At 46.1% G+C, this 21,184-nt stretch overlaps 2 protein-coding genes across 3 annotated transcripts; one reads left to right on the top strand and one right to left on the bottom strand.

Moving 5' to 3' along the window:
• The first annotated feature begins 1,512 nt into the window (after positions 1-1,512).
• On the top strand, positions 1,513-9,487 carry LOC309536404 (claudin-16-like). 2 transcript variants are annotated; one of them, XM_082230616.1, is made up of 5 exons: positions 1,513-2,541; positions 4,734-4,869; positions 5,535-5,699; positions 7,680-7,744; positions 8,957-9,487. In XM_082230616.1, exons 1-5 carry the CDS (start codon positions 2,437-2,439, stop codon positions 9,149-9,151), a joined length of 666 nt encoding a protein of 221 aa, XP_082086742.1. In that variant the 5' UTR covers positions 1,513-2,436; the 3' UTR covers positions 9,152-9,487. The 2 variants fall into 2 exon arrangements, with proteins under 2 accessions (XP_082086742.1, XP_082086743.1); XM_082230617.1 differs by lacking the exon at positions 1,513-2,541 and adding an exon at positions 3,621-3,795.
• An 852-nt stretch (positions 9,488-10,339) lies between these two features.
• LOC309536412 (claudin-16-like) lies at positions 10,340-19,882 on the bottom strand. The gene is made up of 6 exons (XM_082230644.1): positions 19,756-19,882; positions 17,291-17,422; positions 15,085-15,187; positions 12,963-13,127; positions 12,289-12,483; positions 10,340-11,095 (listed from the first exon to the last, which is right to left on the bottom strand). The coding sequence occupies exons 2-6, from the start codon at positions 17,402-17,404 to the stop codon at positions 11,007-11,009; spliced, it is 666 nt and encodes a 221-aa protein (XP_082086770.1). The 5' UTR covers positions 17,405-17,422; positions 19,756-19,882; the 3' UTR covers positions 10,340-11,006.
• Between the last annotated feature and the right edge of the window lie 1,302 nt (positions 19,883-21,184).

Genomic DNA, 21,184 nt, shown 5'->3' with positions numbered 1-21,184 from the left:
AAAAGTCTCTGCTGAGGGAGGATCCAGCTTCAGGTATGCTTTGGAGAGCACGGAAGGTGTTTGCTGAGAACTGGGTACCAAGGCAATCGCTGGATTGTATCCCTACATAACCCTTTTTCTAAAAAAGAAAAGAAAAGAAAAGTTTGGATTCTGTTGACTCCAGAATCAGTGCCGGATTTGCGTATAAGCTAAACAAGCTATAGCTTAGGGCCCCATTCTCTTGGGCCCCCCAAAAAAAATTAAAGGAAGAAAAAACCTAGAGGTACTTTTCCAAAATATAAGATTAAAAAAAGAAATAAAACAAAACCTACATACAGCAACAGTGTTTTGTGTTGTGTAGACTCTTGAGAGTCCCATGGACTGCAAGAAGATCAATCTTATCCATTCTTAGGGAAATCAGCCCTGAGTGCTCACTGGAAGGACAGATCCTGAAGCTGAGGCTCCAATACTTTGGCCACCTCATGAGAAGAGAAGACTCCCTGGAAAAGACTCTGATGTTGGGAAAGATGGAGGGTACAAGGAGAAGGGGACGACAGAGGACGAGATGGTTAGACAGTGTTCTCGAAGCTACAAAGAGTCGGACATGACTAAATGACTAAACAACAAGCCTCCTTTGCTTTTAATATAACTTTATTAATTTAAAATAAACACATTTATGAAAAACAGGCATACATACAAGTAAACAAACAAACAAACAAACAAACAAACAAATAACAGAAAATTTCAAACAAACCACCACACTATAAGATATAAGAAGATTAATATAATACAGTGAGATTAATTGGAAGTCAATTTTAAATTTCTTCTCTATAAATTTTATAATTGTGTTCAATACAAGGAGTATATATGATGATAATTATAATTATAATTATAATTATAATTATACAACAACAAGGCTCCTATGATGTAAGTAATGGGCCCTGCCTGCTAGCCTGCTCCCTAAAATATCACTATTAATATACTTCTTAATTGTATTTCAGTTCAACAATTGATAAAATACATATTTCGTTATGTGCAAATGGCTTTAGATACCTATTAGGTCCATAAAATACCATATAGCATATATTCAACAGAAAAAAAACAGCGACTATTTGTTGTTGACAAAGGACAGCTGGACATATAAAGGGCCCCATTACCTTCAGTAGCTTTGGGCCTCATCAAACCTAAATCCAGGCCTGTCCAGATTGATGATGAGGAAGAGCTGTAGCCCAGTGGCAGAGCATCATCCGAAGGTCCCAGGTTTAAGCACCTTCTGGTGTCTCCAGGTAAGTCTAGGAGAGGCCCCTGCCTGAAATCCTGGGCAGTTGCTGCCAGGTCCGTGTTGGCAATACTGAGCTAGATGAATCAATGGTCTGACTCAGTGTGATGCAGCTTCCTGTGTTCCTATTATACAGCCCCGCATCCATATGGGGGCTGCCTCATCCTGAAAAGTTTTACCAGGTGACTCGGAATGTATGCTCCTTTTCCATAACAAACTGTGCCAAAAAAGAGTCTCACAAATAAATTTTTAAAACCCTTTCCTATCAAAATGCGTAGCAGAGCTGGGGAGGGAAGCTGCATCCCCATAAGACAAAATCAACAATTGAATAACTGTAGAACAAATTCTACATCACCTTGCCAACAAAGGTCCATATAGTTAAAGCTATGGTTTTCCCAGTAGAGATGTATGGAAGTGAGAGCTGGACCATAAAGAAGGCTGATTGCCGAAGAATTGATGCTTTTGAATTATGGTGCTGGAGGAGACTCTTGAGAGTCCCATGGACTGCAAGAAGATCAAACCTATCCATTCCTAAGGAAATCAGCCCTGAGTGCTCACTGGAAGGACAGATCCTGAAGCTGAGGCTCCAATACTTTGGCCACCTCATGATAAAAGAAGACTCCCTGGAAAAGACCCTGATGTTGGGAAAGATGGAGGGCACAAGGAGAAGGGGACGACAGAGGACGAGATGGTTGGATAGTGTTCTTGAAGCTACCAGCATGAGTTTGACTAAACTGCAGGAGGCAGTGGAAGACAGGAATGCCTGGCGTGCTCTGGTCCATGGGGTCACGAAGAGTCGGACATGACTAAACGACTAAAGAACAACAACAACAACAGAACAAATTCAGTAGGATAGTGAAGTAATCCAGATTAAGCACGTAGGTGGCAAATGTGACATGAAGGCTGGCAACCTGAACCCCGGTGTAGCCACTTGCAGATGATCTCGAAGTGCCTGGAGACAGCCTGGTCGTGCAGCTAACGCAGCAGTTTGACTTTGCCAACAAAAATGCATGTTCTTTCCATTTCCACAAGGGGGAACATGCTGGCTTTTACCAGCTTTCCTCCCAAAGTCCTTTCCACTTAGATCTGCTGGTCACCTTCTGGTCTACTGGTTCCAAGAAGAAAAGTGTGGTGTGTGTGTGTGATGTTGGGAAGGAAAATTCCTAGTTGAGCGTGGAATGGAGATCCCGGGCATGGCAGTGGCAACAGACATCCTGGTGATGGGACTGGGAGGGCTGGGCTTTTTGCTTCTTGTTCTGGGTGCCGGAGCAGATTGCTGGAGGGTAAGAAACAAATTAAAAGGACTTTGACTTTAAAGCTGGGAAGGGGGTGGGAGGGGGGGGGTGGAATCAAAATCTGTGTTGTGCCAAACACCTGCCCTTTGGTTTCATAGGTTGTTTTCATTTTTTCCTGCTTCATCTGTGGGTAGGGATGCACAAACCTGTCTGATTTCAATTTCCAAAGGCAAACTTCAAGTTCCGAAATGAGATGTTAAGTGCAATGTAGCCAACCTTTGTGCTTCTTTGGATTTTGCAGGTCTGTTCTCCTCCACGCAATGTGTAGATAGCGTACACTGGATCGCAACCTGTAGAAGTCCCAAGCACTGACAAGATTATGGTGCCTCCCCCCCCATGTGCAATTAAAAATAAAAACAATACTGAACCATAGAATAAAATTGTACTATTCGTAATGACACAGAACTCACGTGTATGCTGAAATGCACATGCATGTATGTCATTTGTGACACCCGACAGGATCTGATTTCCTCGGATTAGTTTGATCTGCGTTAGGAGGAACACTCCCTGGCTTAGGTGGAGATAAGTAATAAAAAGAGAACAGGAATAATGAGGGGTATTTGTAGTGGAGGGTAAGGAAGTCTAACAAAGTTCTGATTTTCCCCATAATGATTACTTAGAAGCTTTTTAATTTTTTTTAAATTACTATTATGTATTTATATTATTATTATTTTGAAAATCTCAAATGTTAAATTACTTCCCAAAAGAAATATATTTGTGTGTGTGCGTGTGTGCACCCCTGCTTTGCTGGTACCTGAAATGTGCTTAATCAGTCCATTGGGCAATCTAGCACTGTGTGCTACAAGACGGAGACACAAAGTCCTTCTGGGAAATTCTTCACCTGGGATCAGCTTCAGAGCCATTCCCTCATCCCAGCATACAAAATTTTCTTGGTCCCCCTTTCCCTCTCTGAAGAAATTGAAAACTTGCTTGATAGAAGAACTGGAGGGGTGCTTGGCTTGTGCTGTTGTCAAACCCAAGGCCTGGTTGCCATAGGAACGTTAAGCTCTGGGGAAAATATACCGCAGCGGCGAGGGAGGGCCGGTGTACTCCTGGAAAGGTCAAACCTGCTTCTGGTGACTTTGATAAAGAGGGGCCAGTGCCCCCAGCTTTGCCCTCACTGGGTAAACACTGGCCACTGGAGCCATCGCCGCCTCTTCCTTTCTTCGTTGCTGAACCCTCTCCGGGTGTTGGATGCACAGGAGTCTGCTCTGTCAAACGTATTTGCTAATATTTATAAAAGTAAGCTGCCTGTGTGTGTGAAAGATACAGACAGAAGAGAGAGTGTGGGTTGTGAGGATGAGAGTGCCTGAGACACAGGACAGTCAGAACATGATAACATAAGAACCTACTGGATCAGGCCAATAGCCCATCTAGCCCAGCCATGGTGGCAGAACACAGCCACCATGGATAGCAGCCATTGATCGTCTTCTCCTCCAGGAGGTTCTCCAATCCTCTTTGAAAGCTATCCAAGTATGGCAGCCACCACTGCCTCCTGCAGGAGCGAGTTCCACAAATTACGTACTGTGTGAAGAAGTTATTCTCAACTGTCCTGGTCTGTGGACCAGCTGAATGGGGTTCATGAACAGCCCGTGGTCTGTGGACCACTGCTTAAGAACCTCAAATTAAAAAAAATAGTTCTCAAAGTCTCTCTCCACCCAACCCCCAATCATTCCTCCCCACTCACCTTCCTTCTTTCTTACAACGAGTCCAGAGTGTAGTCCTGGGTGTCTTCATCTTCCTCCTTAGTCTCAGTGTTGAACTCAAGGGGGGGGGATGGGGACAAAACGAGAATGAGTTGGCTCTGCCTGCCATGCCCTCTGGCGCCACCTACTGTTGGCCTCCCTTCCTTCTGTCCTACCAGACCTCATGGGCACCAGCCTCCACTGACTACAGTTCCCACCACCCCAGTTCATTAGCCATGCTTGGGGCTGAACGGAGTCCAACCACATCAGGAGAGCCTCAGGTTCTTTCCATCCTCGAATAGGGGACAGATTCCCTCCTGCCACAATCCTGAGGCTCCAACCAATTGGAGGGGCGGGCAGCCTGGGTACAACTGAGTTAGTCCACCAACACCTTTCTACTCAACTCCATCTCACTTCACTCCACCTGTCTGTACAAAACCCCCAGCGGTGCCTCATTCCTGCACAAAACATTTCTTTCTCTCTTCCCTTCTCTAGCAAGACGCCAAGGACCCCCTGTCTTCAGTGGGGCTGAGTGCCCGGTGCCGGGGGTTGTGGAGCGAGTGTGTGTTTGATAACGTCGCCGACCTCTGGACCTGTGACATCCCGATCTCCTATCTCAGCGAACATCCAGGTAAGGGAAATAAACCAGGTCCACCTGGTTGGAGCAGTTTGCAAAGGTGGACAGGACACACGGGAAGCTGCCCTGTACCATTAGTCCATCTAGCTCAATATTACCAACACTGGCTGGCAGTGGTTCTCCAAAGTTTCAGACAGCAGTTCCCCCCCAGCCTCACCTGGAGTTTTTCAGGGATTGAACCTGGGATCAGAGGCTCCCAGTCAAAGAGGCAGTACTAAGACTCTCAGCTCAGTTATTGCCAGTGGGTTTATTCCATAAGTCACAACAATGGCCCAACATTGGTCAGGTTACAAGTTGTGCAGGTCACCAGTCTCCAGGCAGAAATTGCTAAATGTCCGGGAAAATCCAGTCATATGGCAACCCATGTTGGGAGTGAAGTTTCCCACGTTGGGCAAAAGATTCCTACATTGCAGGGGGTTGGACTAGATGGTCCTAGTGGTCTCTTCCAACTCAACAGTTCTATTATTCTAACCCAGAGGAGGTTTTTGAGAGAAGGGGGGGAGATTTTTTGTTGTTGCTGCCATTATTAAATAGCTGAGCATCAGAAACCCCACAGCAAAATTTGCCTGCAGTCTACCATTAAACCCTGATCTCCTTTCAAGGTGCTTTCCATCTTCTAAAGTCTTGTTCTCTCTCGATTCTTCACCCCATCCCACCAGCTGTTCTCGTGGTCACTCGGGTCTTGGTGATCCTCTCTGCCTTTCTGACTCTTTCTGCCATACCTCCCTTCATTGCTGGCATGAAATGTACCAAGCTAATGCACGGCAGAGTCCTTCAGAAACAGAAGTTCTCCCTGGCTGCTGGGATCCTGTTCCTCTTAGGAGGTAAGCACAGCCTTGCCTTGTTTCAGGTTGGGGCAGAATAGTACTCGATCTAGACCTTGCCTTCCACAGTCTTGTTTGTAGGGTGCCTCCTTCCTCTTCCTTTTTTACATTAGTCCCACATTAAAGCCTTTAACAGCAGCCAAAAAACCGAGGAACCTTCCAGATTCCCTTTTATTCCGCATATGATTATTTGTGCTCACAGTGGTATTGGGGAGGTTAAACCTGATCCCGCATTTATGACTGTCTGCACCTGCAACTTCTTACAGTCTGAAAAGCTGTGGTGACGAAGCAGTGCAGATTGCTCAAAACAAGTAAATGTAAGTTGAAAGAGAGTACCGTATTTTTTGCTCTATAAGACTCACTTTTTCCCTCCTAAAAAGTCAGGGGAAATGTGTGTGCATCTTATGGAGCGAATGCAGGCTGCGCAGCTATCCCAGAAGCCAGAACAGCAAGAGGGATTGCTGTTTTCACTGCGCAGCGATCCCTCTTGCTGTTCTGGTTTCTGAGATTCAGAATATTTTTTTTCTTGTTTTCCTCCTCCAAAAACTAGGTGCGTCTTGAGGTCTGGTGCGTCTTATAGAGCGAAAAATACGGTAATATGTGGAAGTATAGGGTTGTCTCCAGCTAAGTCCTACTCAGAGCAGACCCAGGGCTGGATTTAGGTTTGATGAGGCCCTAAGCTACTAAAGGTAATGGGGCCATTTATATGTCCAGCTGTCCTTTGTCAACAACAAATTGTCACTGTTTTTTGTGTTGAATATATGCTATATGGTAATTTATGGACCTTTAATTTTTTTTGAGGGGGGGCAAGAGAGCGGGGCCCTAAGCTACAGCTTGTTTAGCTTATACATAAATCTGGCACTGAGCAGACCCATTGAACTAAGTTGGTCATGCCCATTATTCAGAGTAGGACTAGCACTGAATAGGACCCTGATTCATAGGATGATGTTCTAGAATATGACGAAGAGATCTCGCCCTTCCAGAATTCAGTGTGATACCAAGGATGGGCATATCTGCCAATTTCGGTTTTTCACAGGCTCTCATCCCCCCCCCCCCAATTCTTATGATAAGTTCTACATGTCCACATTGTAGTGCACATTTCTCCTACTGTTCGCATTTTTTTTACATTTCCAATTTTGCCTACTCCACACCTTCTTTTTGCAGAGCAATTCCCCCCCAATATAATGCGTTTGTATGTTTCTCCTTCTTCCCAATATCATATACACTTTTGTAAACATTACTTGGCTCGATCCAGAGAAGCACAAATTTCTAAGGGTGGCTGTATTCTTGAATTGTTTTAGAAAGCCAATGTGGTTGAGTGTAATGGTTAGAAATGTTGGACTAAGACCTGGGAGACCTGGGTTCAAATCCCTCAGCTCACTGGGTAACCTTGGGCCAGCCACTGTTCTTTAGCCTAAACTACCTCCCAGGGTTGTTCTGGGGATATAATCAGCAGCCGGAGAACAATGTATGCCATCTTAAGCTCCATGGAGGAAAGGTGAGATAGAAATGTAAAAATAAAAATAGGTAGGTTCACCTTTCAATGCAGATGAAATAAAAATCAACCCCCATCCCTGTATGAGATTGAGGTCAATCTAGTGTCGGTCCTACTCAGGATAGACCCATTGAAATTCATTGGCCCAAGTTGGCGTTGTCCATTTATTGCAGTGGTAATAAAAGTTAGCTAGGTGGATACACACCAGCCGAAGGTGTGCACACAGCTTTTTTTTTTATAAAAAAAAGCTTAAAATTCTATTTATCCTTAGAGGAGATCTTAGAGAACATCTGAAGGCAGCCCTGTTTAGGGAAGCTTTTAATGTTTAATGGACTATTGTATTTTAATATTCTGTTGGAAGCCGCCCAGAGTGGCTGGGGAAACCCAGCCAGATGGGCAGGGTATAAATAATAAATTGTTGTTGTTGTTATCAAGGAAGCCACGGTAGCTGGAAACTCTAATGTGGAATGGTCTCCCTTTCACAGGGCTCTCTGGAGCGGTTGCTTCTCTGTGGTACGGCATCGACACCGTTCAGAAGTATAAGCTTGAGGTAAGTGAGGTAGCCTAAAAGAACATATGAACAGAAGAATCAGCTGTAGAGTTAGAAGGGACGTTTAGTACAACCCCCTGCCTTGCCAAAAACTTCTGCCCAACATGGGGCTCAAACCCACCACCCTGAGATTAAGAGTCTTGGGCTCTACCAACTGAGCTATATGGCAGAAGCTGCCTTATGCCAGAGTCTGCTTAGCCCAGTATTGTTGACACTGACTGGCCCCAGCTCTCTAGGAAGGGAGTCTTTCCCTGCCCAGCTTGGCGATGGCTAGATTTGAACCTGGGACCTTCCTGCATGCAAAGTAGGCGCTCTACTACACAGTTGTGGCCATTCCCCAATGGGAATGGAGTTTAGTATAGAACGTCTTGGAAGCCACATGGATTCTTTAGGGCGTTCCCCATCCACCTCCTGCCTTGACTAGCTGCAGTTCCCTAGGGTCTCAGCCCTTCCCCAGAAGTACCTGAGATGCCCCAATTTGAACCTGGGGCTTTCTGCCTGCAGAGCCCTACAAGTGAGAATTTTTTAATGGTAATCAACACATGCCTTTAAAATGTGCTGCTCCCCCTGGTTCGATGCCTGCAGTGTGTCCAGGATCGCTCACCATCTCTTTTTTTGTAGTGTTTTTATTGCTTTTCAAAATTTAAACATAATCTTACTATCCACATTGTTTTTTGTTCTTCTGAGCCAAATTGACTCCCCTCCCTCCCGTCTCATGGTTTTCAAAGTTCACCCTTGTATGAACGCTATGATATAAGGGTGAACTTTGAATGGAAAATGCATGATCTTCCATTTTACGTATTTCTCATTCAACTTATCTCCACTTTCAAATAAATATAAAAAGCTAATAACCATTATCATTACAAGATTTCTTACAACTTGGTAAATGTTTACAATGACCCTTCAAATATTGTACAAATTTACTCCAGCCTTTTAGGAAAGCGTGATCACGCTGGTTTCGGATTTTCCCGGTCAGCTTTGCCAATTCCGCATAGTCCATCGTTTTCATCTGCCACTCTTCAATCATTGGTACTCCTTGTTGCTTCCATTTTTGGGCTTAAAGAGTCCTTGCTGCAGTAGTAGCATACATGAACAATTTATGCTTCACCTACTATACCTACTACAATTATGCTTCACCTACTATACCTAATAAAAATGCTTCCAGGTTTTTTTTAAGAAAAGGGATCGCTCACCATCTCAGTTCTCTTTCAGGTTAGCTTGGGCATCCCTGGCGTGACTTACGAGCTTGGCTATTCCTATTGGATGGCTGCCGCGGGCGCCGCTTGCACCACTTCCGGTGGTGCCTTACTGATCACTGCCGACTGCCTTGATGCCCAGGCGCCGAAGAGAAAGCAGAACCTTCTCTGCAGCCCACTGACCTCCAAAGGGCCGCAAACCTACCTATGAAGGAGGAGTCCAGCCCTCTCTTTGCTGACAAACCAACCGTTGCCTTTCTAGTAAATGTCGTTTGTAAAGGCTGCTGGGGATTAGAGCTCTGCGAGGGGGGAAACTATAGTTCCTGGGCTTCTCTGGTGGAAGCCATATGCTTTAAATGCCACGTGCTTTAAAAGCTATATGATTTAAATATTTGAAGCGGGTGCGACCATAAAGCAAGATTCCAATTAAACCAGAAGCAGCTGGCTGGTTGGATTGCATTGTGTCTTTTCTGCATCATCAGACTGGTCTTCACACTTGACTGCCGATTGGTAGCAGGGCCAACCGGGGAGCAGCCAGAAGGACCACATGGCCTTGGTGTCAAGCTCAAAGGGGGGCTCAGATTTAGCCATGCATCCGTTTCATTTCTGCTGCATTTGAGAAGTTTTGCAAATTTGTTTTTAAGTGCTGGAAGGTGACACGTTATCCTCCCTTGGAGCTGCAAATATATTAAAAAAGGAATTGTGATTTGGCAAAAGACATCCAGTATTTAATGATGGGTGAAGCTGTCCATTTTGGTTCTCTCCGTTTCTCATATTTCCAGCCTTACGTTCAGTCCTCTTTGTTCCCACATCAGTTTTCAATTCTTTTTTAAAGTCCTCATGAAAAATTGTCAGTGTTGTGGTGCAATTTTCTCCTAATATGCACAGGTTCATATGCAATTTCCCCTAAGAAACACACTCTTTTTCAATTCTTTTTTAAAGTCCTCATGAAAAATTGTCAGTGTTGTGGTGCAACTTTCTCCTAATATGCACAGGTTCATATGCAATTTCCCCTAAGAAACACACTTTGGCAAAGCAATCTCCCCCTATAGAATACAGTTTTGAACGTCATTTTCCCCACTAACAGGTGTTATTTTTTTTGACACCCTGTCCCCTGGTAGAGGCATTTACTTGGTCAGAGAACCGCACTGCAAAATTCAGAGAAGTGTGAATTTTGAATAATGGTTGCACTTCTATTTAGGGAAGTACAAATTTCCATACGTTTGCCTTTAAATGTGAGAGGAATTGAATCCCCCTGCCCCCATCCAGCCCTTGCTGCAATATGACAACCCCACATCTCATCTAGGGGTGCTATAAATATATAGGATTTATATATCCTATATATTTATAGGATTCGCTCCAAAGAGCTTGGGCTACACGGCAACCACATAGTGATTCCTTCTGGCTTCCTGACATGTCCCTAGCTGTTAATTTCCACATCACATTTGAGCGTCCGCATGACAAAGAACTATAGTGGGATGTAGTGCAAGTTTAGTACTCGTTTCCATGCTATTTGCAAATGATTTTCTTCTTTTTCCTGGAAGCAAGTGGCACATGAAGCTCAGCTTACACCATATTCTGCTGCATTTCTGGAAGGGGCTTTTACGTTATGTGGAAGCACAAATATAATGTGGAAATTCACAGATAGAGCACAATAAGGAAAATGGAATAAACTGCTGTGTGAATGCCACCCAGGTGTGGAGAAGCTGTGTTGCGATCAATAGCATTTCCATGCTCTAGGGCACGAGTGTGTTTGTCTGTAGGGCTTCCTTTGCAAACAGCTGCGCTCAATGTACAAGCATCAGAGAGTGGATCTGAGGCAGAGTCACAATATCAGGGATGGGGCAAGGTGGGGCTCCCTATTTCTGCTGCATGAGCAGTCATCTAAGCCACACAGGAGTAGGACTGTTGTTGGGGGGTTTTTTTGGGGGGGGGGAGAAGGCACACCATGCGGCTAAGGCCCCAAAGTGGTCTTATGCCTTCCCTCCAAAGCCAGCATGAAGAGAAAAGGCTCGTGAGCAGCTGTTCCAGAGGCAGTTTGCTCGCTGGGACCGCTTGCTTCCGTGTCACACGCGGGAAGCCATGGCATACATTTTGCAAGTGACTATGGGCGAATGGTGTGTCGGGCGCTGAGGTCTCCTGCGGGGGGCAGCACCTGCATTGGAAAGAAGAATTGAAGTCACACTATTTAGAAATCGACGTGGCCCTCTCTAGTGCTCTTGGAGAGTGGTGCATACACAGTGGCGTATCGTGGGTTGCCTCTGCCCGGGGCAAGGAACATATTGCACCCCCTAAGCGGCATTTCCATGTGGTGCTGATGTCGCTACCGGACAGAGCTTCAGTGCAGCGGCTGGACATGTGTGTGCACCTCCTTCGGCTGGGGCATCACCACCGCAGCAAGTCTCACTGTCCGCCCGCCTCCTCTGCTGGGGGGGGCACCGCACAGCCAAGGTATGCAAGGGCCCATCCTCTCCCAGCTCCTGCCTGGCGTGCTGTTCAGGTGAGGCAGGCAGGCAGGACAGGGAGCACCTCTGGTTGGGGCAAAAGCTGCAGAGGCACACTCCTAAAAAAATTGCGCTTGGAGCAATCACCCCGGTAGTCCCACCACCATGCTACACCATTGTGCATACATTATCTTGTAACAGCCCTGCTAGGTTATCTTCTCCCATGCGGGAGAGAGGGCACTGTGAGCAGGGTTTCCTGACATCACCTCTAAATTGTCACTGTTGGGTGGGAGGAATTCAGCTAGGGCCCATCATCCCTAGGCAGCATGGCTAGTAGCTAGTAGGGCGGTTGGAACCTGTAGCCCAAGAATATCTGGAGAATGTAAGAACATAAGGAGAGCCCTGCAGAATCAGGCCAAAGGCTCATCTAGTCCAGCATCCTGTGGCCAACCAGATGCCCATTAGGGGAAGCCCCCAAGCAGGATCTGAGCACGACAGCAACCCTGCCCGCTTGTGGTTCCCGGCAACTGGTATTCCAAAGCATAATGTCTCCAACAGTGGAGGCAGAACATAGTGATAACTGGCTAGTTGCCATTGATAGCCTCTCTGAATTTGTCTAGTCCTCCTGTAAAGGTATCCAAGTTGGTGGCTCACACTACCTCTTAGTACAGTGAGTTCCATAATTTAACCATGACTTGTGTGAAGAAGTACTTTTCTCTGTCCTGAGTCCTCCTACGTTTGGTTTTCTTGGATGGCCCCAGGTCCTAGCATTATAGGGAGGCACAAGTTTCCTACCCCTCCCTTAGGACAATTGGGGATAGCCACAGTCAGTGATAACTACTATGGTTTTTCCTCTTACACCACCTTTGCTGCTGTCTCTGAACTCTTAACTCTTCGTACTGACCTCCTGTGGTGGCAGAAAGGCAGCAAGTCAACACAATGGCCGCCACGAAGCATCCTGAGGACCCCACCATTCCCAGCCAGCAAGACCATCCAAAGTCATAATGGACTCCCAAGAACACACTGTGCAAGACAAGAGTGGTCCTCTCCATATAGATGTCAACGGCATACCAGACAGAGCCCACCAGTCCAAGGACACCTGGTGGGCCAAGAAAACACAATTCTCTCAAGAAAGGCATAGGCGTTAGTCCATATGCTGGGCCAATACCCAAATCCCTCCATATATGTTCATATATGTGGCAAACCTGCTCCATATCAACTGGCCAGGGGTCGCAAACCATTTTGGGCCGGTGGGCATATTTGGGCCAGTCACAAAATGGCTGCCCTGAGGTGTGCAGCATAACACAAAATGGCTGTTGGCTGTAGGCGTGGGGGCATAACACAAAATGGCTTCCATTGTGAGTCATGGCACAACACAGGATGGCTGTCTTATCTAAAGGAGCAGAAAAGGAGACCTGGATGGTCCTGTCCTAGAATCAGGGCCAATGCATCCCGCTGTGTAATTATGAGGGATGAGAGACGTTGTACAGGAGACTCCACTTTCCACCTCAAGGCTTGCCTCAGTAGCTGTCCTGGTCGATAACAACAAAGCCAGACCCCAATGGAAAAGGCGCTTACTTCCGACTCCCAGGACTAATCCTGACGAATAGCGCATCTTCAGCTTAACGTGCGGCTCGTCCTTGAGAAACTTGATGCAGTCGAGGCCCAGCGCCAGCAAGACTAACGCAAATCCCGAGAGGATGTCAGCTGTGATCAGCAATGCTCGAGTCACCACAATCTTCACTGAGAAGGGACAGCAAAATACAAGGTAGTTGAAGGTCAGTCAGAGAAGAATCTGACTGGCCTGGCGTCCCCTGGCTGACTGTTGGGAGGAACCTTGAAGGTCTGTTTAATACTGAGCCAGCTCATTTGTCCACCTAGACCATCAGTGTCTACACCAGTGGGCAGTAGCTCCCCAGGATTTCTCGCAGAAGTCCCTCCCATTTCTCTACCCGGATTAAAATGGGACCTTCTGCATGCATATCAGGAGCTATAACCACTGAGCTAGGTCCCTTTCCTAAAATTAAAGCAAGGTGCCAGATAAAGAGTTGATTTAAATAGAAACATAAGAAGCTAACATACTGAGTCATTGGTGCATCCAGCTCATGATTGATGATTCTCTACACTGACTGGAAGCAGCTATACAGGAGTTCAGGCAGGGGTCTCTCCTAGGATACTTGGAGATGCCAGGGATTGAACCAGTAACCTTCTGCATGCAGAGCAGATGTTTTACCACTAAGCTATGGCTCTTCCCCCCTGGTTCTTCCCTGCTCAAGCTGGCACCTGACCTGTCTTCTGATTACCTCTCTGCCTCTGCCTCTTCCTCTAGCTCTTGCTTCCTTATTTACCTAATCTGGTGCCTCTGACCTCCAGCCCATCCAAGATTATGCCTCCTGCCCCTGCCCCATTTTGCAGACCAGACCCTTCAAGAGTCACCATTTTCCAGGAACAGTTCCAGTTTACAGAAGCCGTCCCGGTTTCTGATTAGATCCCGGAATGCCCCACTTTTCCTTAGGAAGTCTCTACAGTGGTACCTCGGGTTAAGAACTTAATTCGTTCTGGAGGTCCGTTCTTAACCTGAAACTGTTCTTAACCTGAGATACCACTTTAGCTAATGGGGCCTCCAGTTGCTGCCACACCGCTGCCATGCGATTTCTGTTCTTATCCTGAAACAAGGTTCTTAACCCGAGGTACTATTTCTGGGTTAGCAGAGTCTGTAACCTGAAGAGTCTGTAACCTGAAGCATCTGTAACCTGAGGTACCACTGTATTTTCATTGGATAAATGTTGGAGGGTTTGGAGTTACATAACCCCTGAGCCAAGGAGATAAGTAACTGTACAACTTTTAGAAGACATCTGTATAGGGAAGTTTTTTTTAAAACTTTTAATGTTTTATTATGTTTTTATATATGTTGGGAAGCCGCCCAGAGTGGCTGGGGCAACCCACTCAAATGGGCAGGGTATAAATAATAAAATTGTTGTTGTTGTTATATAGGACATCCCTATTGTTATTGGAGAAATGTTGGAGGGTATGATTTTGGCTGAAGCCTGTTCCAGGCTAGCACTACCCCCATCCAACTCTAAAAATGTAGGGCAGTGTTATTACCCCTATACTGCCAAAAAACAAGCTGAGGCTGAGAGAGATACAGCTTGCCAAAGAGTATTTGCATTGCCACAGATCACGGGCACATTATTATCATCACTATAGGCCACAGGTGGAGAACTGTACTGGGGCTCCCGATTTGACCCATGAGGTCATGCCTTGTGCAGTGCAAGCCCCAATAACCAGACAACGGCCGGGGCCTCAGTGCGCAGCTCTATTTAAAGAAAAGCTCCCCTGATGTCATTGTGATGTCAGATGATTGACAGGTCAAACTTGGCCCATGGAGGGGGGGCAGGAGATAAAGATTTGGCCCATCAGTTCCAAATCCAGTTCTCCATCCACTGACGTAAGCCTATCCAACCTTACTTTAAAAAGGACTCTCCACTGGTCAACCCTCATCTCTGCATTTTTACTCCACCCCTGGAGGCCTGATCATCAGTTCCAGCCCTTTTAGCAATCTTAACATGCTCGGAAACCCATCCCAGCACCTCCAACAATTGGGGCCAACTGTAGAAGGGGAGGGTCGCAATTGTGCAAAGGCTGAGAAAGCTTGAATGCACCCGAAGATGCTTCAGCCCATCAGGTGTTGGAGACTTACGGGGATGCTCTGCTAAAATGGAGTCGTACTGGTCGCAGGTCCTGATGCCGTCTTGCATGTTGGTGACACACTCCCTCCACAGTCCTCGGCATTTGTGGCTGACCTGCAAAGAACATCATCAGACGTTTTGGGTACAAAAAGGGGTGTTGCTTGGGGCTGAGACAAATAGAGAAAGGGACCTCCACATTTCCAGGCTATCGCTGTACCTTTAAGCTTACTGTTTTATCTCATTGGTTAATAATAATCATAATCATAATCATAATCATAATAATTTATTTATACCCCGCCCTCCCCGGCCAAGACTGGTCTCAGGGCGGCTAACACCAAATATAAATACAGTAAAAACATTTTAAAACAAAACAAAAACCAAACAAACAGTTGATTAAAATATAAGTTAGAATACAGTTTAAAATGCACCTTAAAATGCAGCCTTGTTTTAGTGGTAGCCTATAGATCAAAGCCATAAGGGGAGAAAATGTCAAATATTCACCGGGGCCAACTATCCATGCTGGTCCTACATGGGCCAGCAAAAAGAGCCGAGGGAAAATTTATATACAAAATCCTACATTAGGGGTTCCATCAAAATAAATAAATAAAGGGGGGGTTAGACTGAGTTCAGCCCAAAGGCCAGGCGGAACAGCACTGTCTTGCAGGCCCTGTGGGAAGATGTCAAATCCCGCAGGGCCCTAGTCTTTAGTGACAGAGTGTTCCACCAGGCCGGGCCAGAGCTGAAAAGGACTGGATGTTTTAGACTGAAACATCTTAGGTTGCATCCTATTTACAACTTCCTCCACCTACTCTGACTTCTCTTTTGGACCTCAAGATGAGAGGGCACCTTGGGTCCACCCTCTGAGAACAAAGGAGCAAGCATGGCTGCCTTTGTATTGCCCAGATTAATTGGTTAGGATAGAATGAAAAAATGTCCCTATCCAAGTTATGTACTACCTATAATATAAACTACTTTTCTTACTCCACAAGCATCTCTGCATGTTAATAATAATAATAATAATATCTTTATTGTCATTGCCCCCTCTCGGGGACAACGAAATTACTTGGCTGCTCCATCCACCCAGGTAGGGCACTCCACACAAAATCAAAACAACTATAAAAACACTAATTAAAACAATACAGTATAAAACAGCAAGGAAGATTAGATGACTTTCAAAGTCCAGGCTTCCCATTCAGGGCCGAGATCGCTCTGGGGAAGAAGCTGTTCTTAAGATGGCTCATTCTTGTCTTCATCGTCCTGTATCTCCGTCCCGACGGCAGGAGCTCGAAGAGACAGTGACCAGGATGCGATGGATCTTTTACTATGTCCAGTGCCTTCCTATGGCACCTTGTGGCATAAATTGGATTGCAACAGGTAAAGTTGACTCTGCAACTGGATTCTCAAGCCATATGCTACTCACTTTTCACAGCAAAGAGCTCCAATAGGTAATTGGGCTCAGTTCCTGTTGTGATTAGGGACACGGGTGGCGCTGTGGTCTAAACCACCGAGCCTCTTGGGCTTGCTGATCAGAAGGTTGGCGGTTTGTATCTGTGTGATAGTGTGAGCTCCTGTTGCTCTGTCCCAGCTTAGCAGTTCAACATAGCAGTTCAAAAGCATACCAGTACCTTTTCCTCACCTATTATTTATTATATTAGTACTACTACTGCTGCTACTACTATAACTAGTTGGTTGCCTAACGCAGGGCTGGTTTACAATCAAATTTCATCAAGTACCCCAGGAGAGATGAACACTTTAGCTGCCAAAATGTGCCCATTTTGCAGGCAGGGAGCCTGACAGTAGGTGGCGCCAGAGCCAATGACAGAAAGAGCAAAGTGATTCCAGTTTCACCCCCATCCTCCTCCCTGTTGAGTTCTGCAAAAGGCAACACTGAGACTAGGGAGTGGGGAGCCAACAGGCAGCCCCACCCTCTGAACTTGTAAGCAGGTAGAGATGTGGGAGAGCCTGGCTGAGGGCAGATTGAACTGCCTCCACTGGATGTAAAGGTTGGCCCCAGGTGGGCATGGCCAGGGAAAGCACTCCACAAGCAGAGAAGGGTGACCGCAACCTTTCTTATTATGCAGAGGCCCTGAGGGAAGGGGGATGCAATGATAGATCTGGAGAATAGGGAATGGTTGCATATATAGGCACCAAGCTAGCTACCCCAGCGTAGTAGAACATGCTGGAGCTCAGCTACCTGTTCCTGTTCCTCATCCTCACCTCCAAGCTGTCATCAGCATTAACCATCCAGCAGTCGGTCCATGTGGCCGCGACCAGGAAGAGGGTTGAAATGAGAGCGACGCAGAAGGACATCAGTTGCAAAGCCACCGCCATTGGGAGAACTACAAAGGGCTAGGAGGAGACACACGTAAGGCTCTGGGTATCTCTCCATCCTCACCCTGCCCAAAATTGCCACGGCTTACCCCCCAAATTGCAGCAACCTCTGAGCTTTGCTCCCAACAATGGATTCCAGCTTGTCCCCTGTTTGCTTTGGGTGGGGAGACGGGTGTCGTTTGAAAAAAACTTACAGAATGAAGACACACAAACATTGCAGGAGGTTGGACTAGATGCTCCTTTGAACCCCTTCCAACGCTACGATTCTATAATTCTATGAAACGCATCTGTGCTCAGAGTCCACATATATGCACTCTGCTCCCAAGAGACTGTCAGAATCATATATATTTTTTATTTCATGCTGATTTCCTTGACCAATGGCTTGAGGAAAATCGAGTTAGGCAAGCATGAAAAGACTTCCACCCTTACAAAAATAAAAATAAATAAAAATAAAGGGTTGCGCAATAATGCCAATTCCAAGCACCTGAATTGTCCTCTGTGCTGCCAGCTTTGCCACATTAAAAAAGTGTTCCCCAAGGAATAAGGTAAGCTAGAATTTTTTTAAAAAACGACATACTAATGTAGCAAAATTAACGTTTGAGGCTGAAGGAAATCTCCACGTGGCGGTGAGAAAACAAACGGTGTTTATTGCTAGCAATAATGGCTCAGCGGGATCACGCTCCAAAAGCTGAACAAAGCCCAAAAGGGTGAGGCCTGCTTTATATACCGTACATAGCTGTTATCTGTTAAAGCAATACAGTGGTACCTCAGGTTAAGTACTTAATTCGTTCCAGAGGTCCGTTCTTAACCTGAAACTGTTCTTAACCTGAAGCACCACTTTAGCTAATGGGGCTTCCTGCTGCCACTGCGCTGCCACCACACGATTTCTGTTCACATCCTGAAGCAAAGTTCTTAACCCGAGGTACTATTTCTGGGTTAGCGGAGTCTGTAACCTGAAGCATCTGTAACCCAAGGTACCACTGTACATATGCATAAACCTCCTCCAATCTAAAGTTACAACGCAATACTAATTACCGGTATACCATGTATGGTCTTTCCTTTATTACCTATTCATTAGGCAAGGAAACAAAGGACTCTCTCTTGTCAAATGTAGACACTTAGGAATGTTGTTTACAACCTTGGGACTAAAGCTGCTCCTAACATGAGATAAGGCATAAGGCCTCTAGCCTGGCTAGTTAGCTGAGCTTATAGGTCTCTATGTGCATCACTAAGACCTAGGAAGAAGCACAAAGAACAAAACTCAAGGGCCCTGGCTTCTTTGGTTCACAGGAATTTGGGTGGATTTTCTTTTTAAAAGCTCAGTGCTCTCTACACTGACTGGCAGCATCTCTCCAGGTCTTACCCAGGCATACCTGGACATGCCAGGAACTGAACCTGGGAGTTTCTGCATGCAGGTCAGATGCTCTGCCTCTGAGCTATTAATGATTTTAAGTTTTCGCCTGCACGGTCTGGTCGTGTTCAGGGGGAAAGGAAGGAAAGCGACTGACTCAACTCGGGGCACCAGGGGAAGAAGGCATGATGGAAGGGAGCTGGCCATGTGTTGATGGAAAGGGTGACAAAGGATGCCCCGAAATTCTCTGTGTTTTGTAGGAGGGATCCTAGCACATGCCATAATTGTAGGCTTGTGCAATGAAAACAGATCAAAGCGCTCTGTTACCCTTTTGGAACAAATCCACTTTTGAAAAATAAATAAAAGGGAAGCAGATTTCTATGGGGAAGGCAGCAAAAAGTCCTGCAAGCACACCAGAACAAATTGCTCACTGACTGCTCATTGTTGTATAACAGCCCCGCAAACTAATCACAACAAACATTCATTCAAGACTGAACTGAAGCCCCATCTGCACTGCAGTAGCATATCACTGTCAACAGTGATGGCTTTTCCCCAAGGAATCCGAGAACTGTACTTTGTTAAGGGTGCAGAGAGTTGGTAGGAGACCCTATTCCTCTCAGAGAGCTAAAACTCCCAGAGTGGTTTAACAACTGATCCCTCTTCCCAGGGAACTCTGGGATCTGTTAGCTCTGTGAAGGGAATAGAAATTCTCTGTGTTTTGATTCAGTGATTATTTTGGAGAAAGTGACTTTGTTAGGCTTTCCTTTAAATGTGAACTTAATTTGATTCCTCCGCCATTTCTAAAAAAACCCTCCCATCTTTCCAGAAAGAAAATAAGACTGTAAGAATCCCTACAACAGGTTAGGATTATTTTCCTCCTACCCCTGTCCTATTGGAGGTGGAAACAGGAGACTGTAGGAGCGGCCCTTAACTCAGTGACAGAGCCTCTCTCATAGACCACAACACCCTCCCAAGGAAGATCACAACATTAGGAGTTTACCTTTAAGTCGGCTGCACAAGGGCCTCTGCTTCTGTCATCCTTGCGAAGAAGATCCTACAGAACGTCTGAAGAGAAGCCAGAAATTCAGGTTAAGTCTTTTCCAGGAGTTTTAAAACGTCAATAAGGTGACATGAGTTTGCACTACCAAACCCAGGAACCGTCACCTGGCAGTACAGGGGGCAGAATTGAACCCCACCTGACAGCCCTGCCTCTGGCCTGTTTAGTAGCAATTGAAACTGGATCAGAGTCCTTAAAAAATAAAATCCAAGCCATGTCAGCTGTGTTTTGGGCTTTAACAGCATGATGGGCTTCCTTGCAATTAAAATGGCTATGGGTCAGAAAGCATAAACAGGTACTGGCATCTTTGGGAGCTTGGCAGGCAATACTGGCACGCAGCAGTGAGCCCTCCCTCCAGAACTAAATCCATCACTTCTTCACTGAGGATCAAGGCTACATCAATTATTTCCGGAATGAGAGGTTCCAGTCAACCTCTCCAAAAGAAAGGCTGGGAGCTTTTCCTGCGGGATCCCTGGGTTCCTGGTAGAGGTTTTGTTCAGAGGTCAAGAATGCAATGATTTTGCTAAATCGGACCAAAATCCATCTTAGTCTGGTATTCTGTTGCCAACAGTGGCCAGCGGGATCCGGGGCGGCTGGTGCCCATTGGACAAAAGGGAGGGAGCCCAACAGTAGGTGGCGCTAGAGCCAATGACAGGCAAAGCCAAGCAATGCTAGCTTTCTCCCCATCCTCTTCCCTGCTGAGTTCTACAAGGGGTGACCCTGAGACTAAAGAGGAAGAGCTCTCTCTTGAGAGACAAGATGTCAGGATATCTCAGTTGGTAGAGCAGGCAATTCTTAGTCTCAGGGCTGTGAGTTCAAAATCCCTGCATTGCAGGGGGGTTGGACAATTGATGCAAACGGCCCCTTCCAAATCTACAATTCTATGACCTGTGATTAAGACTGCAGCTTTGGTGCAGAAAAGGCCCTCTCTTCCTGTTTCCCAAGTCTGCAGCTGGAATTGTCCCATGTGCTTGTTCCCAGTGCCTGCAAAGTGTGGGTGCCTCCTCTTGGTGCTGAGCATTAAGATAACAGGTTGGAGCTGCCATTGTTGCCGTGAACAGTTAAATCATTCTCACGGCTGCTTCATTTGCCTTGAGCATCAGACAAGAGGCTGCTTGCTGGGCCCTTCCAAACAGAAGTGTCTGTTAAAGCGGAAGAAAGGGCTTCTGTGTTTGGTATGAAGCATTCTGGAGCTCTGCCAGACAGCTCAAAGTCTTGAGGCTGGTTCAGGAGGGCCACTTAGATTGCTTTGTTGCCTGGGGTTCCGAAAAGGTTCAGAGAAGATCATTTATCGGACTTTTCAACCAGGTCCACCCTCCCCCTCCTCTTATCTGGACCAAGGATGGATAAGCCCAAAACCTCCTACAAGATG

The sequence above is a fragment of the Podarcis vaucheri genome (assembly GCF_965113315.1).
Source record: "Podarcis vaucheri genome assembly, chromosome: 7".
NCBI classification, from domain to species: Eukaryota; Metazoa; Chordata; class Lepidosauria; order Squamata; family Lacertidae; genus Podarcis; species Podarcis vaucheri.
This window is presented reverse-complemented; position numbering and strand designations above follow the sequence as displayed.

Coding starts and splice junctions, on each gene's coding strand:
- LOC309536404 (XM_082230616.1), top strand. CDS start 2,437: ATGGAGATCCCGGGCATGGCAGTGGCAACAGACATCCTGGTGATGGGA. Junction 2,542..4,733: donor CCGGAGCAGATTGCTGGAGG/GTAAGAAACAAA, acceptor TCCCTTCTCTAG/CAAGACGCCAAGGACCCCCT. Junction 4,870..5,534: donor CTATCTCAGCGAACATCCAG/GTAAGGGAAATA, acceptor CCATCCCACCAG/CTGTTCTCGTGGTCACTCGG.
- LOC309536412 (XM_082230644.1), bottom strand. CDS start 17,404: ATGGCGGTGGCTTTGCAACTGATGTCCTTCTGCGTCGCTCTCATTTCA. Junction 15,188..17,290: donor ATGCTGATGACAGCTTGGAG/GTGAGGATGAGG, acceptor TGTTCTTTGCAG/GTCAGCCACAAATGCCGAGG. Junction 13,128..15,084: donor CATTTTAGCAGAGCATCCCC/GTAAGTCTCCAA, acceptor GTCCCTTCTCAG/TGAAGATTGTGGTGACTCGA.